This window comes from Gracilinanus agilis, chromosome 5 (assembly GCF_016433145.1).
Source record: "Gracilinanus agilis isolate LMUSP501 chromosome 5, AgileGrace, whole genome shotgun sequence".
NCBI classification, from domain to species: domain Eukaryota; kingdom Metazoa; phylum Chordata; class Mammalia; order Didelphimorphia; family Didelphidae; genus Gracilinanus; species Gracilinanus agilis.
The window spans coordinates 307,394,375-307,406,575 of record NC_058134.1 but is presented as its reverse complement, the minus strand read 5'-3'; the positions used below and the strand labels follow the sequence as shown (position 1 = coordinate 307,406,575).

The 12,201-nt window shown below is 43.2% G+C and overlaps 1 protein-coding gene across 1 annotated transcript in view; it reads left to right on the top strand.

Annotated features, from left to right (window-relative positions):
• The window catches only part of PNPLA3 (patatin like phospholipase domain containing 3), a 33,021-nt gene extending 24,370 nt beyond the window's left edge, over nucleotides 1-8,651 (top strand). Inside the window, exons 7-9 of the mRNA XM_044678362.1 lie at nucleotides 1,995-2,127; nucleotides 7,876-7,978; nucleotides 8,509-8,651. Coding sequence (XP_044534297.1) covers nucleotides 1,995-2,127; nucleotides 7,876-7,978; nucleotides 8,509-8,556 — 284 coding nt within the window. The 3' untranslated portion in view covers nucleotides 8,557-8,651. The remainder of the gene's footprint in view (nucleotides 1-1,994; nucleotides 2,128-7,875; nucleotides 7,979-8,508) is intronic.
• The last annotated feature ends 3,550 nt before the right edge of the window (nucleotides 8,652-12,201 follow it).

The following is a 12,201-nucleotide window of genomic DNA, read 5'->3' as shown; positions in this document are numbered from 1 at the left end:
CGGCCTAGCTTGAGCTCAGAGGGACTTATGAGCACACAGAGAGACCAACAGACAGATGGACAAAAGACGATCCCCTCTCTCTTCTTGGAAGTCATTCCCCCAACTGCATCCCATGATCTCCTTCACTTTCTTTGGCTGTTCTATCACCCTGCAGACTCCCAAGGGACTTGCCGTCTCCCAAAACACAGCATTTTTTCAGACGCCTTTTCTAGGTGGTTAGGAATCTTAGAATGTCCTTTTCTCCTTCTTACCCTTGAAATTATCGGACCATCTCTTGGGGACCAAGAAACGCATTCACTCCGCTAGCCGGTCCACATAGTTCTTCCTTCCAAAGGCGTTAACCCAGTAGTCTTGCTTCTTGGAGAATTGCCACCTCCTTCTTTCTCAAAAAGGACTATTGATGGGGCTCACAGGGCCGCTTCCAAGATCAGCCAACAGTCTGGTCTCGTGATGTCTCCTGAGCATCTGATCCGGGCAGCGCAGGGCCAGAGCTCACCGCTGTGGGAATGACAAAGTTGAGCAGAGTCTTTTTTCTTTTCTTTAAACCCTAACCTTCTGTCTTGGTATCAATTCTAAAAGAGGAGAGAGGTGAGGGCTAGGCAGGCAGGCAGGGTTAAGTGAATGGCCCAGGATCACGCAGCTAGGAAATATCGGAGGCCAGATTTGAAACTAGGACCTCACAACTCCAGGCCTGGTACTCCATCTGCTCTGCTCCCTACCTGTCCCCAACATGAGCAAGATCTTAAAGGAGTTTGTTCCTTGGGGGTGGGGAAAGAGTGGAGGACAAGCACACACAGCACCGCCATCCAAGACAGAGGAAGCCCACAGGAGGGAAAGATCACATCTGCCTGAGGTGGCTGGAAGAACTTCAGGAAAGAAGGTGAGCCTTGTGAGGCCCCTGAAAAGACCGGCTTTGTTGGCATTCAGCCTTGCCGACCGCTCTCTTGTGGGTCCTTAAGAGTCACCTGGGAAGCCTTTTCTTGGCCGTCCTTTCATTCTCCCTGACATGGGTTGAAGGTTGGAGAAGGTTGAAGGCTGGTTGTAAGGCTCCTGGTTGCCCTCTTCTGCATAAGTCATGTTAATGCAGTCAGGCTGGAATGAAAAAAATCTTAAAACAGAAAATATGGCCCATTGGGGTGCTTACACTCCTGGAGAACCTGCATTTTCAAGTTATTTGCAGAGATGACGTCCATTCCTTCTCCCACTGATCCTGAGACAAACGGCTTCTGTTTGCCACATGGCTGGTGTTCTTGAGAGCTTGGGTGTCAGCCCCCTCTGTCTGACCTTCGGGGTCTTTGTCTAGCCTTACCTCAGAGTGGGCGATCGATCAGCACTTATTAAGCACCTCCTGTATGTCAGGCACTGTGCACACAATACCTGGAGTGTTCTCCTCTCCCTTTTTGCTCCCTCACTCTGCCAGTACTGGCTCCAGCACAGAAGAGCAGTAAGGCCTAGGCAAATGGAGTTAAGTGACTTGCCCAGGGAGGCACAGCTGGGAAGTATCTGAGGCCAGATTTGAACCTAAGACTTTCCATCTCCAGGCCTGGCTCACTACTCCCCTCCTCGAATCTTATGGGAGAGGACCCAGGATTTAGATAAACTTTGTTCCTTTGCCAGCCCCAAGCACTGAAACTAGGCCAACCTCCCTCATTTTGCGTAGAGGAAAAAGGAACGGGAGAAGCAACTTGACTTGTCCAAGGTCACACCGTGAGTCAAGATCAGACCCAGAAGTCATATTCTGATGCCTCAGTAAATGTTTTTTTTTTTTTTTTAGATTTTTTTTTTTTTAACCCTTGTACTTCGGTGTATTGTCTCATAGGTGGAAGATTGGTAAGGGTGGGCAATGGGGGTCAAGTGACTTGCCCAGGGTCACGCAGCTGGGAAGTGGCTGAGGCCGGGTTTGAACCTAGGATCTCCTGTCTCTAGGCCTGACTCTCACTCCACTGAGCTACCCAGCTGCCCCCCTCAGTAAATGTTTTTTAAAAAATTTTCAGCTCTGCAAAAGGCAATGAAAGAAAAGGATGGATACTTGGCCAAGATACTCAACAGCTTACCTGTTCGGATAATGTCTTACATGATGCTGCCATGTACGCTGCCTGTGGAATCGGCGGTTTCTGTTGTGCTAAGGTGAGCTTTCTCCCAGGAGTTAAAAAGAACTACGAATGTCCCCTTTATGTGGCTCCCACTGCCTTTTCTTGGGGGGAGTGGCTTCCATTCAAGCTGCCTCCTAGGCCTTCGAAGGGTGTCTTAGTCACGTGGCTAGAGAGGGCCTAATGAATAATTGACCATCATAAATAATAAATGACCAGAAGGTCATCTAGCCCAGAGAGAAGGTTCTTCCTTTAAAAGTTCATCCCTCCAAAAACGTATGGAATGGAGTGAACTTTCATCACCTCACCTCTACCTCTGGCAGCCTTACCGCCTTTTAGTGATTTTGGAATGGACCTCTGAGCCCACACAGGCCTCCTGGCAGAGCTGAGGGACTCGAGGTGCACAATGAGACGCCTGTAGCTATAGATATCTCTGACACTGGCAGGGCCGGAATTTGTCTTGCTTGACTCTTCGTATTTGTTTCAAGGGTTTTCTTTTTCTTTTCTTTTATTCCATGGGGTGTGGGGGAGGTAGGTGGGACAGAGACCAAAATGGATTTTTAATGGAAAAAACTTATAAAAAGGAAAAAACAAGATCATGCAATTCCATTTTGCAGGTAAGGAAAATGAGTCCTAGTTTGGTCCAAGGCCTAGCTAGTGCCAGATCCTGAGCCCCGGTGCTTTGTCAGGACACCACCCCAAAATCAATTTAATCCAGCAAACATCAATGAAGCACCTACTGGGTGCGGCCATTGTGCTAGGGACTGAGACACAAAGACAAAGCAAAAAGCAATCCCTGCCGGACGGTTACCGTCACCAAGCTTGGGTCTCCCTGGCAATATGGCTCCATGGCCATTCTCGCCAACACCTCCTGGTAACTTCACTCCTTTCTCTCCCTCCCCACTGCCACCCAGACAAAATGAAAACTCCCCACTGAACTTGGGGGGTGAGGAATACTGTCCTCCCTCCACCATCTGCCTCTGGCTCTCAGCACCCTTTCCTTTTAGATTCAGGGTCAAAATCTCCCACCTCCATCCCATTCAGACGACAGTGTTTCTCGTGTGCCAGCCCCTGACTCATTCTCCCTCTTTTCTCAAGGAGCCCAGCGCCTTGCTTACTGTCTCCTCTCCTCCCCAGTGTCCGCCTTTACACTAGGAAAGTTCAGCATTGACAGTGATGCTGCTTCCAAAGCTCGGGCCCTCCCCATTCCTCAGTCCTCTGAAACCCCACGAAACGCCATGTGTCCACCTCAGCCTCCCCTGGGCCTCATTAGTGTTTCTTACTTCCTGCAGCAAAGACTGGCATTCTTTTATTGGACTGTTCTTTCCTATCATCCATCTCACCCTTCTAAACCTATTCTTCACTTTCATTCTGATCTTTAACCCTTCCATCCCTCTGCACTTTCTCAAGCTACTGTCCCTGCTCTCATGTCCAGTCTCCACACTATAGTTCATCAGTTTGACCCCACAGGGCCATCGTGTCTCATATCTCTGTCCACTTGGCCCCATCGCCACACCTCGTCTCTTGCCAAACCCCGCCATGATTACTTTCACCATCTTCGGCCTTTGCCTCTACTCCAGTGCAGTCACTAATGCTCACAGGGTGCACAATCAAATCGTGTTCCCTTATTTCGACAATGCCCTGGAAGCAATCTTTTTATTGCTCCCTAATTGGTTTTCTAGCGCATTCCCCCCTGTGCTACTCCAAGCCTTCTCTTCTTCCTCCATCGGCTCATACCTGCCTCCTTTCGCACTCCTTGATCAGGACCCTCACCTCTTACTTTGCAGAGAAAATCAAGGCCACTGCATATGAGCTCCCTCTTCTCTTCAACTGAAAACCTCTTCACAATGCCTCCTCCATCCTTTCTTCCATTCTCTGGGGAGGCCTTTTTCCTTACCCAAGCTCAACCCTCTACATGTGTCCTCGATTCCGTCCCTCCCCATCTTCTCTAGCAGATGGCTTCCTCAATCCTCCTCCTTCCCAAATAGTCCATCTCTCTTGATGAAGTAGCTGTTTTCAAACATACCCAGATTTCTCTCCTCTTAAAAACAAAAAAACCAAAAACCATACAGCTTCACTAGCTCCTACCATCCCCTCAAACTAGCATCTTCCATACCTCTCATTGTTTCCTCTGCCAAATTCCTAAAAACAAAACTGAGAAAACAAAAATTGTTGATTTCTACCTCTCTCTCCTCCTCTTCAGTCCTCAATCTGGCTTCCAAAGAAAGTAAAGATGTCTTTCCAAAAGTTTCTCTTTTATTTTTATTTTTTTGACCCTTATCTTGTCTCTTAGAATTGGTACTACTAAGTATCTGGTCCAGAACAGAAGAGGGTAAGGGCTAGGCAACGGGGGTTAAGGGATTTGCCCAGGGTCATGTGGCTAGGAAGTATCTGAGACCACATTTGAACCCAGGTCTCTGGTCTCCAGGCCTAACTCTCTATCCACTGAGCCATCTGCCTGCCCCTACTAATCTTTTTCCATTTATTATATTATTTTTGAATCACTTAAATTACCCTCCCCATCTCCCTTCTACCCCCAAAGAAGTCATTCTGGGTGACAAAGGCTTTTTTTCAAAAAAAGAGGAGAAAAAGAATCAACAAAACAAATAAAACACTGAAAAAATTTGACGTTATACGCACTGTATCATCATCCTAAGAGAGCAGGGTGTGGGGTATCTTCTCATAGTTTCTCCTTGGGGTCAAGCTTTTGATTTGGCATCGTTCATTCTCATTGTTCTATGGAGGTTCTTGCCATTTACACTGGTGCAGCGGTTGTATGCTTGGCTTGGCCTGCTTAGCATTTATTCACCTACGTTTTCCCATTTTCCCTGAATATAGTATCTCTTATGGCACACTAATATTCCATTTATAATATATTCCAATTATTCCAATTCCAAATATAATATAGATTCCAATCATAACACTTTTTTAGCCATTCCGTAATTGATAGGCATCTACTTTGTTTCTAGTTCTTTACCACCACAAAAACCACTGTTAAAAGTATTTTGGTGTACAGAAGGGGCTTCCTCAATGGCCTTCTTGGGGTGCACACCGAAGAGAATCTCTGGGTCAAAGGGTATAGACTTTACTTTTTACCTTCTTTTCAATTACACGTAGAAACAATTTTTGGCAATTGCCATCTGACATTTTGTGATTCAGCTTCTTGCCCTCCCTCCTTTCCTATAGTCTGATATAGGTAATACCAGTGCTTTCAGCAATACATATTTCCATACTGCTCGTGCTATGTATCACAAATAACAATGAAAAACTGAAAAAGGAAATATAGAGGGAAATGGTGTGCTTTGATCGGCAATCAGACTTCAGCAGTTCCTTCTTTGGCTGTGAAGAGCATTTTTCATCATGAATCCCTTGTGGCTGCCTTGCAGATTTGCTTTGCTGATAATAGTTTGGTCCTTTACAGTTGATTATCGTGTAATATTTCTGTTACTGTAAATACTGTATATACAATGTTCTCCTGGTTCTGCTCACTTCACTTTGTATCAGTTCATGTAAGCCCTTCCAGGCTTTTCTAAACTCATCTTGTTTGTCATTTCCTATGGCACAATAGTATTCCATTACAACAATATACTATAGCTTGTTTAGCCATTTTCCAGTAGATGGACATCCCCTCAGTTTCTAATTCTTTACCACTACAAAAAGAACTGCTAAAAGTATTTTTCTGCAAGTAGATCTTGTTGTCTTATCTTTGATCTCTTTGGGATACAAACCTAGTTTTTTGTCATAGTTCCAAATTGCTTTCCAGAATGATTGTATCAGTTCATAGCTCCACCAACAGTGTATTACTGTCCCAGTTTTCCCACATTCTCTCCAACATTTATCATTTTCCTTTTTGGTTATATGAGCCACTTTGATAGGTGTGAGGTCATATCTCAGTTTTTAAAATTTGTATTTCTCTACTCAATAGTGATTCAGGGCATTTTTTCATATGGCTATGGATAGTTTTAATTTCTTCCTCTGAAGGTCCTGGGTTCAAATCTGGCCTCAGATACTTCCCAGCTGTGTGACCCTGGGCAAGTCACTTAACCCACATTGCCTCCCTTACCACTCTTCTGCCTTGGAGCCAATACATAGTATTGACCCAAGACAGAAGGTAAGGATTTAAAAATAAATAATAATTTCTTCCTCTGAGAATTGCCTATTCATCCCCTTTGACCATTTAGCAATTGGGAAATAGGGCATAGACTTTATTTGTGCTATTCCAAATTGTTTTCTAGAATGGTTGTACCAATTCACGAATGCTTTAGAACTTCTCTCCAACATTGAGTATTCCCATCTTTTATCATCTTTCTCAATTCCCTCTTTGATAAAGGTAGGCAGCCACATAGCCTTTAGAATCAGTATTGGTTGATCAGAGTTCTTAGGCCTTTCTGAGTTGTCCATTTTTAGAATGTCCTTATTGTAGAAGTTGTTCTGGTGAATGGTTTCTTAATTGCAAAATATTCATTGAAATCTATTAATTATGCTGTCTTATATTTGCATATTTGCTTTTTTCAAGTTTCCAAAGTATTTCCTCCAATCCTGTGAGCTAGGTAGCACAGGTATTACAATTCCCATTTTATAGGTGTGGAAAATGAGGGCAAAAAGGTGAGTTCTTTATAGGAGTTGATAGTGAAGCATTCCTTCTGCCTTTAGCTAAAAAGGTGGTGGAGGACAGAGTGAACCATGTGTTTTCAGACATAGTCAACGTATTGTTTGGTTCCATTTGGTAAGTAATAATGACGTTTCATATAAGGAAAGACTAGCAATTTTATTTATTTTTTTTAAATAGAAAAAACTACTAAGTGAAAATCAAAGAAATTAAGACAAAGTAAGTGACACGTTGTAGGTTCCCAGGCTAGTGAGCTCTTTGAAGCCCCAACATCTAATATAGTTAGAAACTTCATTAAAGCTTGTTTATTGATTGATACCTGAAGTCTCTGACTTTTAAAAACAGCTTCACGGAACAACATCTTGGTTTTCTATGGAGAAAGCCTTCCTGTATGTGGATAAAATATAATTTTGTGGACATATATTCCACAAACTAAAAAAAATCACCTAATCTTCCTCCCAACTTATTTATTAGTGATTAAGCCCAAGTTAGCTAATCAGAGTAGTATATATAGGTTTATAATGTCTTTCCCTTTATATCAGAATTTACACAGGCCACGACCTTTCTGAGTCATACATCCTTCTTATCTCATAGAACAAATGAAGACAAACTTAAAAAAAAAATCTAATTGAAACTCTAAAAAAATTATTTTATTTTTCCAGTTTCCCCTAAGACTTTTTTGGCATCAAATCAATCACAAGTTCATCTTTCATGGTCTCAAATTTGGCTACAGTCTTAGAATCAATACTAAGTATTGATTCCAAGGCAGAAAAGTGGTAAGGGCTAGGCAGTAGGAGTTAAGTGAGTTGCTCCGGGTCATACAGTGAAGTGTCAGATCAGATTTGAACCCAGGACCTCCTATCTCTAGGTCTGGCATTCTATCCACTGAACCACCTAGCTGGACGCATTATTGATCACCAGACTGGATGAGGTGACATGGAGGATGTTTTCCTCACAAGCCTTGAGTCTTTAGGATGACACGTCCAGCTGACACAGAATAAATCTCGACATGCCAATAAGAGCAGAATTTTGTAGTTCGGTTCAATGGATACTAATCTTTAGATTAGAGAGTGTGCCCCAATTTCTGCTCTGATCTTGGGCCCAGGCCTGATCCTCGGATATGCTTGTCTTTAAGGTGAAGTCTTAGCTGTGTTTGTTTCTTTTTTTCCTTTTCAGGCTAATGAGATGGTTTCCAGACATGCCCAATGACCTGGAATGGCTGCAATGGGTGGCCTATAAAATGTGCTCTCAGGCTAGAAGGTCTCTTTTCACCATCCAAGTAAGTAAATGATGTAGTTGCATATGTATGTGCTCAAGACAGGTAGCTCATTACTCTTGCCAGTCAACATTTATTTATTGGATGCTCGATGTGTATAGGATAATGTAGCAGGTACATGGACTTTAGAGATCATCTAGCCCAAGCATTCCCAACCCCGGGTCTCTTATTTCCATATCATTGGTTCCTTTGTAATCCTCTGTATTTTATTTTGTGCATTGATGATTCTGAGAGGGGGTCCATAGGCTCCAGCAGACTGCAGAAGGGGTTTATGACATCAAAAAAAGAGAAGAGCCTCTGCTTTAGTCTAAGCCTTTCATTTGGCAGGTGAGGAAATGAAGGCCTACAGAGATTAAATGATTCTTTTCAAGGCCACTCAAATAATAAGTTGTAGAGTCTAGAGATGAACCTAAGCTTCCAGAATTCCAATTCAGCCCTCTTTCTACTATATTGCTACCATACAAGCCATTTTATCATAGATAGGCCTTCCTGTTAAAATCTTAAGAATGCAAAGAGTTATTTTTGCCTTTCAGGAACCAAAGTCCACCTTTGGGAAGAAGCAATCAGATTGTCTCTCCTGAAGCAGTCCTCGAGGAGCCTGGCCGGCAAACAAAAACTCTCAGTCCCTTTACTTGTCTTAAAGACTGGCTCTGCCATAAGCCTTTATGTTCAGCAATAGAGGCCAAAGCTAGAAATGAAAGTCAGGATATCCTCAAATCCAACCTCATGTTTTTCTCAAATGATAAAATACCCGGGTAGAAGAAGGTTCTAGCAAATCTTCTTTTCCAATAGAAAAGAGTTTCTAAGTCACTTCAGAAGAGAAATTTAGGAAATCACTTTTCAGGTGCTAAAAACGTTTATAAACTTTGGGGTTACACTTTTCATAGTTGGCCTACCAGAGACTATACCCATATGGAGTTGTGGCTTCTGTACCGAGACTTCCAATTTACTTTTATAAAAAACATAAAACAGATCCAAAAACTTTTAGTGAATTTTAATGGAAACAATATTATAGCTCTTCTTTTCCAAAGTCAAGTGTCTGAGTTGGTGAATTAAATAGGTTGGGGAATGCTGCTGCTTCACAGAAGAGAAAAGCGTTACCTCAGCAGGCAGGCAGGTTGGTGTGAAATCATTTTGCATCAAGAACGTTTTGACCAGTAAATGAGAAAAGAGATTCAGAAGGCTCTGGGGCCTTTACTGATAGGCATTCGTGTCTAATAAATTTGAAAAAAATTGCCTTCCCCAGGCCAACAGTTTTTTTGCATCAGTGTTTGTAAGATTAGGCATCGCCATCCTGAGTGAGCAGCCACTGAATCCCCCTCTGCTTAGCTGCTTCTGGGCCTCAGCCAGCCTGCAGGGTCTTCCTTTCTTCTGATTTGTGGCGAGATGCCTCTGCTGCTATGACTGTGCCATCGGGATGCCTATTTCAACGCTACATCTTCTTGTATTTCACTCGAATAGTGCCCGACGAAGGAAGCCTCTCCGATGTCCACAGTCCTGGGCAAAGGCACAAAGACAACTGAGACATGGAGCTTAGGAGCTAAGTAGGGAGGAAAAGAGACAGCCCACAGCAAGTGGATATTAGCTGTAGTTCTGGTATTAAGGTAGCTGGCTGGCACAGAGAGGAGAAAAGAGACCTAGAAAGGAGGCTGACCTGCTTAGGTCACAGAGGGCACAAGCATAAGAGGGAGGATTCAAATCCAGGTCTTCAGACTACACAACCCCAGCACCATGCTGCCTCATGTATAAACGATGTTTATTTAAACTAACATCTCCTTGAAGGCAGTAAATATTTGTATGTTCTCTGAGGCGTTCAATACCATGCTATGCCCTTCGTGGGGATTTAGTAATGCCAGTCATTGTCCTCCACTGCCTGGCCTCGTTTCTTGTGTGATGGAAAAGAGGGGAAGGCTCCTTTTTGTTCTCATGCGGCATCCCAGGGCCATGATCTGGCTTGGCTCGAAAAGAGGAGATAATTTAATAATTAAATTAATAATTAAATCATTAGTCATGTTTTTTCAGCAGAAATGGAGTCACTTATAGAATCACAGATTCAGTTAATTCAATTCCCTTATTTTGCAGAGGAGAAAATAAGTACAAATGGGGGAGTGATCCAAGGCCTTCGACTGGGCCACTAGTAAAGAGACTAGTGACAGCCGAGGCTCCCTAGTGTCCTCATACCTTTTAAATGAATGCATATCGAAGAGGGAAGGAGTAGCCAGAAGAAATGGTGGCCCTCCAAACCTCTTCCTGCACTCTCCCCAGTCATTAACTCCGTGGGCCCTATGGTTTGCTCAATGAGTGCCCCTCAGAACTGGCCGCCTCCCTTGAAGATCTGGTCATGTTCTTAAATCCTGACACAGTTCCCTAGGTTGTCTTTTTCTGGTAACTTTCTGCCTGACTTGTGGAGGCGGACAAAACTCATCCCCACCCCTGAGAGAAAGTATCTCATTAAGATAAGCCCTTACTTATAGTAGGAATTGTGAAATGTTTAATTCATGGCTCAGTTTACTTATCAGATTTTTTCCTGGCTATTTGGAGAACTTAAAATGTGGATATCATTTCCATCAAGTAGAGCCTAGAAGCAGTGCTCTGGTTTTTCAGGTGTTTGCATTTTGGGACTTGAGGATGGCGACTTCATGAGGGCAGGGAAGGGCCAGTTTTTTGGCCTTTCTTCTCGTTTCCCTAGCACTTGGTAAATGCTTCCTACAGTCTTGTGGATTGATGATTGCTACTGTTCAAATTGAACTCTAAAGAGTGATCCACAGTGCTTCGGGGAGCGTGAGGTTAAGAAGAATGAAGTTTCTGAGCAGTCCAGGAGATCTGTCCATTAAGAAATCAAAAGTAACTTAAGAAAGCAGAGTTTCAAATCAGTGAGTAGGTTAAGATTGCATTAGTAGAAAGTGAGAGGAGAGAAAGTGGACACAATGAATGAGTATAATAAACACCTAGACTAGAAAATGAAGAAACATAAGAAGAGTTTGGAGGAATTGCTGGGAGCAGTGGTTATAAATATTTAGAATTTTAATGATTCCTGAAGAAGAGAGAAGTGTCAACTCTCTTCTTTGGAGGTGGGGAACTGTCCTTGCAATGACTCAGTTAACGAGTGGTTAGTTTTGCCCAGCTGCTTCCCCTTTTCTCTTCTTCCCCCCCCCCCCCCCCCCCCCGTTTGTTATAAGGGATAGAAGAGAGAAGAGAAATTTAGAAATGAAGATGATGTAAATACAAAATAAAAACAATAAAAAACTAAAATAAAAAAATTAAGCTCATATAAAGTTTCTGTTTTGTAAGTTTATAAATTTCTGTTTGTATTTTCCAAAAACATTGCCACCGTCAGTTTGGACAAGCAAGACCCAGGAAAGTGGCCCAAAGGGCCCCTGGTAAGCTTACATAGCCCCAGAGATCAATTTACTTTTAAATCACATTCATTTCTGGTGGTTAACCCCCTAAACAGCAGCCAATTGGTGCCCACGCATTTCCCACTCTTTGCCATCTTGGCTCCAGCCTACATATCTAGACTTATTCACAGGCACACTATAGTCAAGCCAAACTTTCTTGCTGTTTCTAATCCCTGCTATTGTCTCTGGGTCTTCACCAAGGTTGTCCCTCTGAGCTGAAGAATCTTCCTTTCTCTAGACTGCCTAGAAAGTGCCCAGAGGCGCGCCCCGCCCCCTCCCGGGGGCCAGGTGCCACCTTCTCCCGGCAGCCTAGTCTGATCCCTTCACACAAGTGCCCTATATTTCTGATCCAAAAGGGGAGAAAATATGTCTTTGTTTCTTCAAAGACAAAGGGAGCTCCTCTATGGGATTTTTCTGGGGCCACAATTCATCAAAGATGAGGTGACCAACCTGATTTTTTTTGCTTTTATTGTCAACTAGGTTTTTGGAAATCCCAAATTTGCCCCTGAGTCCTGAGAACTCAGACAATCCCAGACCGCCAGTTTCAGACTGAATAATAGACCTTAAAGTACTTAATGATCCCAGTTTAGGTGGGACTAATGGACATAGTCAAATGTAAAAGTACCCTTTTTTGTTTTAGTAGTCTTTCTTATTAAAGTCCTTTCCCAGGTAGCCCACCCCTTGGCTGGACTCTTTCCTTTTGTATTCATGGTAAAGCATGGTAAAGTCCTGTCTAAGACTTCTAGTTCCTTGTAGCCAAGGTAAAGTCAATCAATCATACTTCCCTGCCCTTAGTTCCCCAAAAGGTATATAATAAGATCCCCAAGT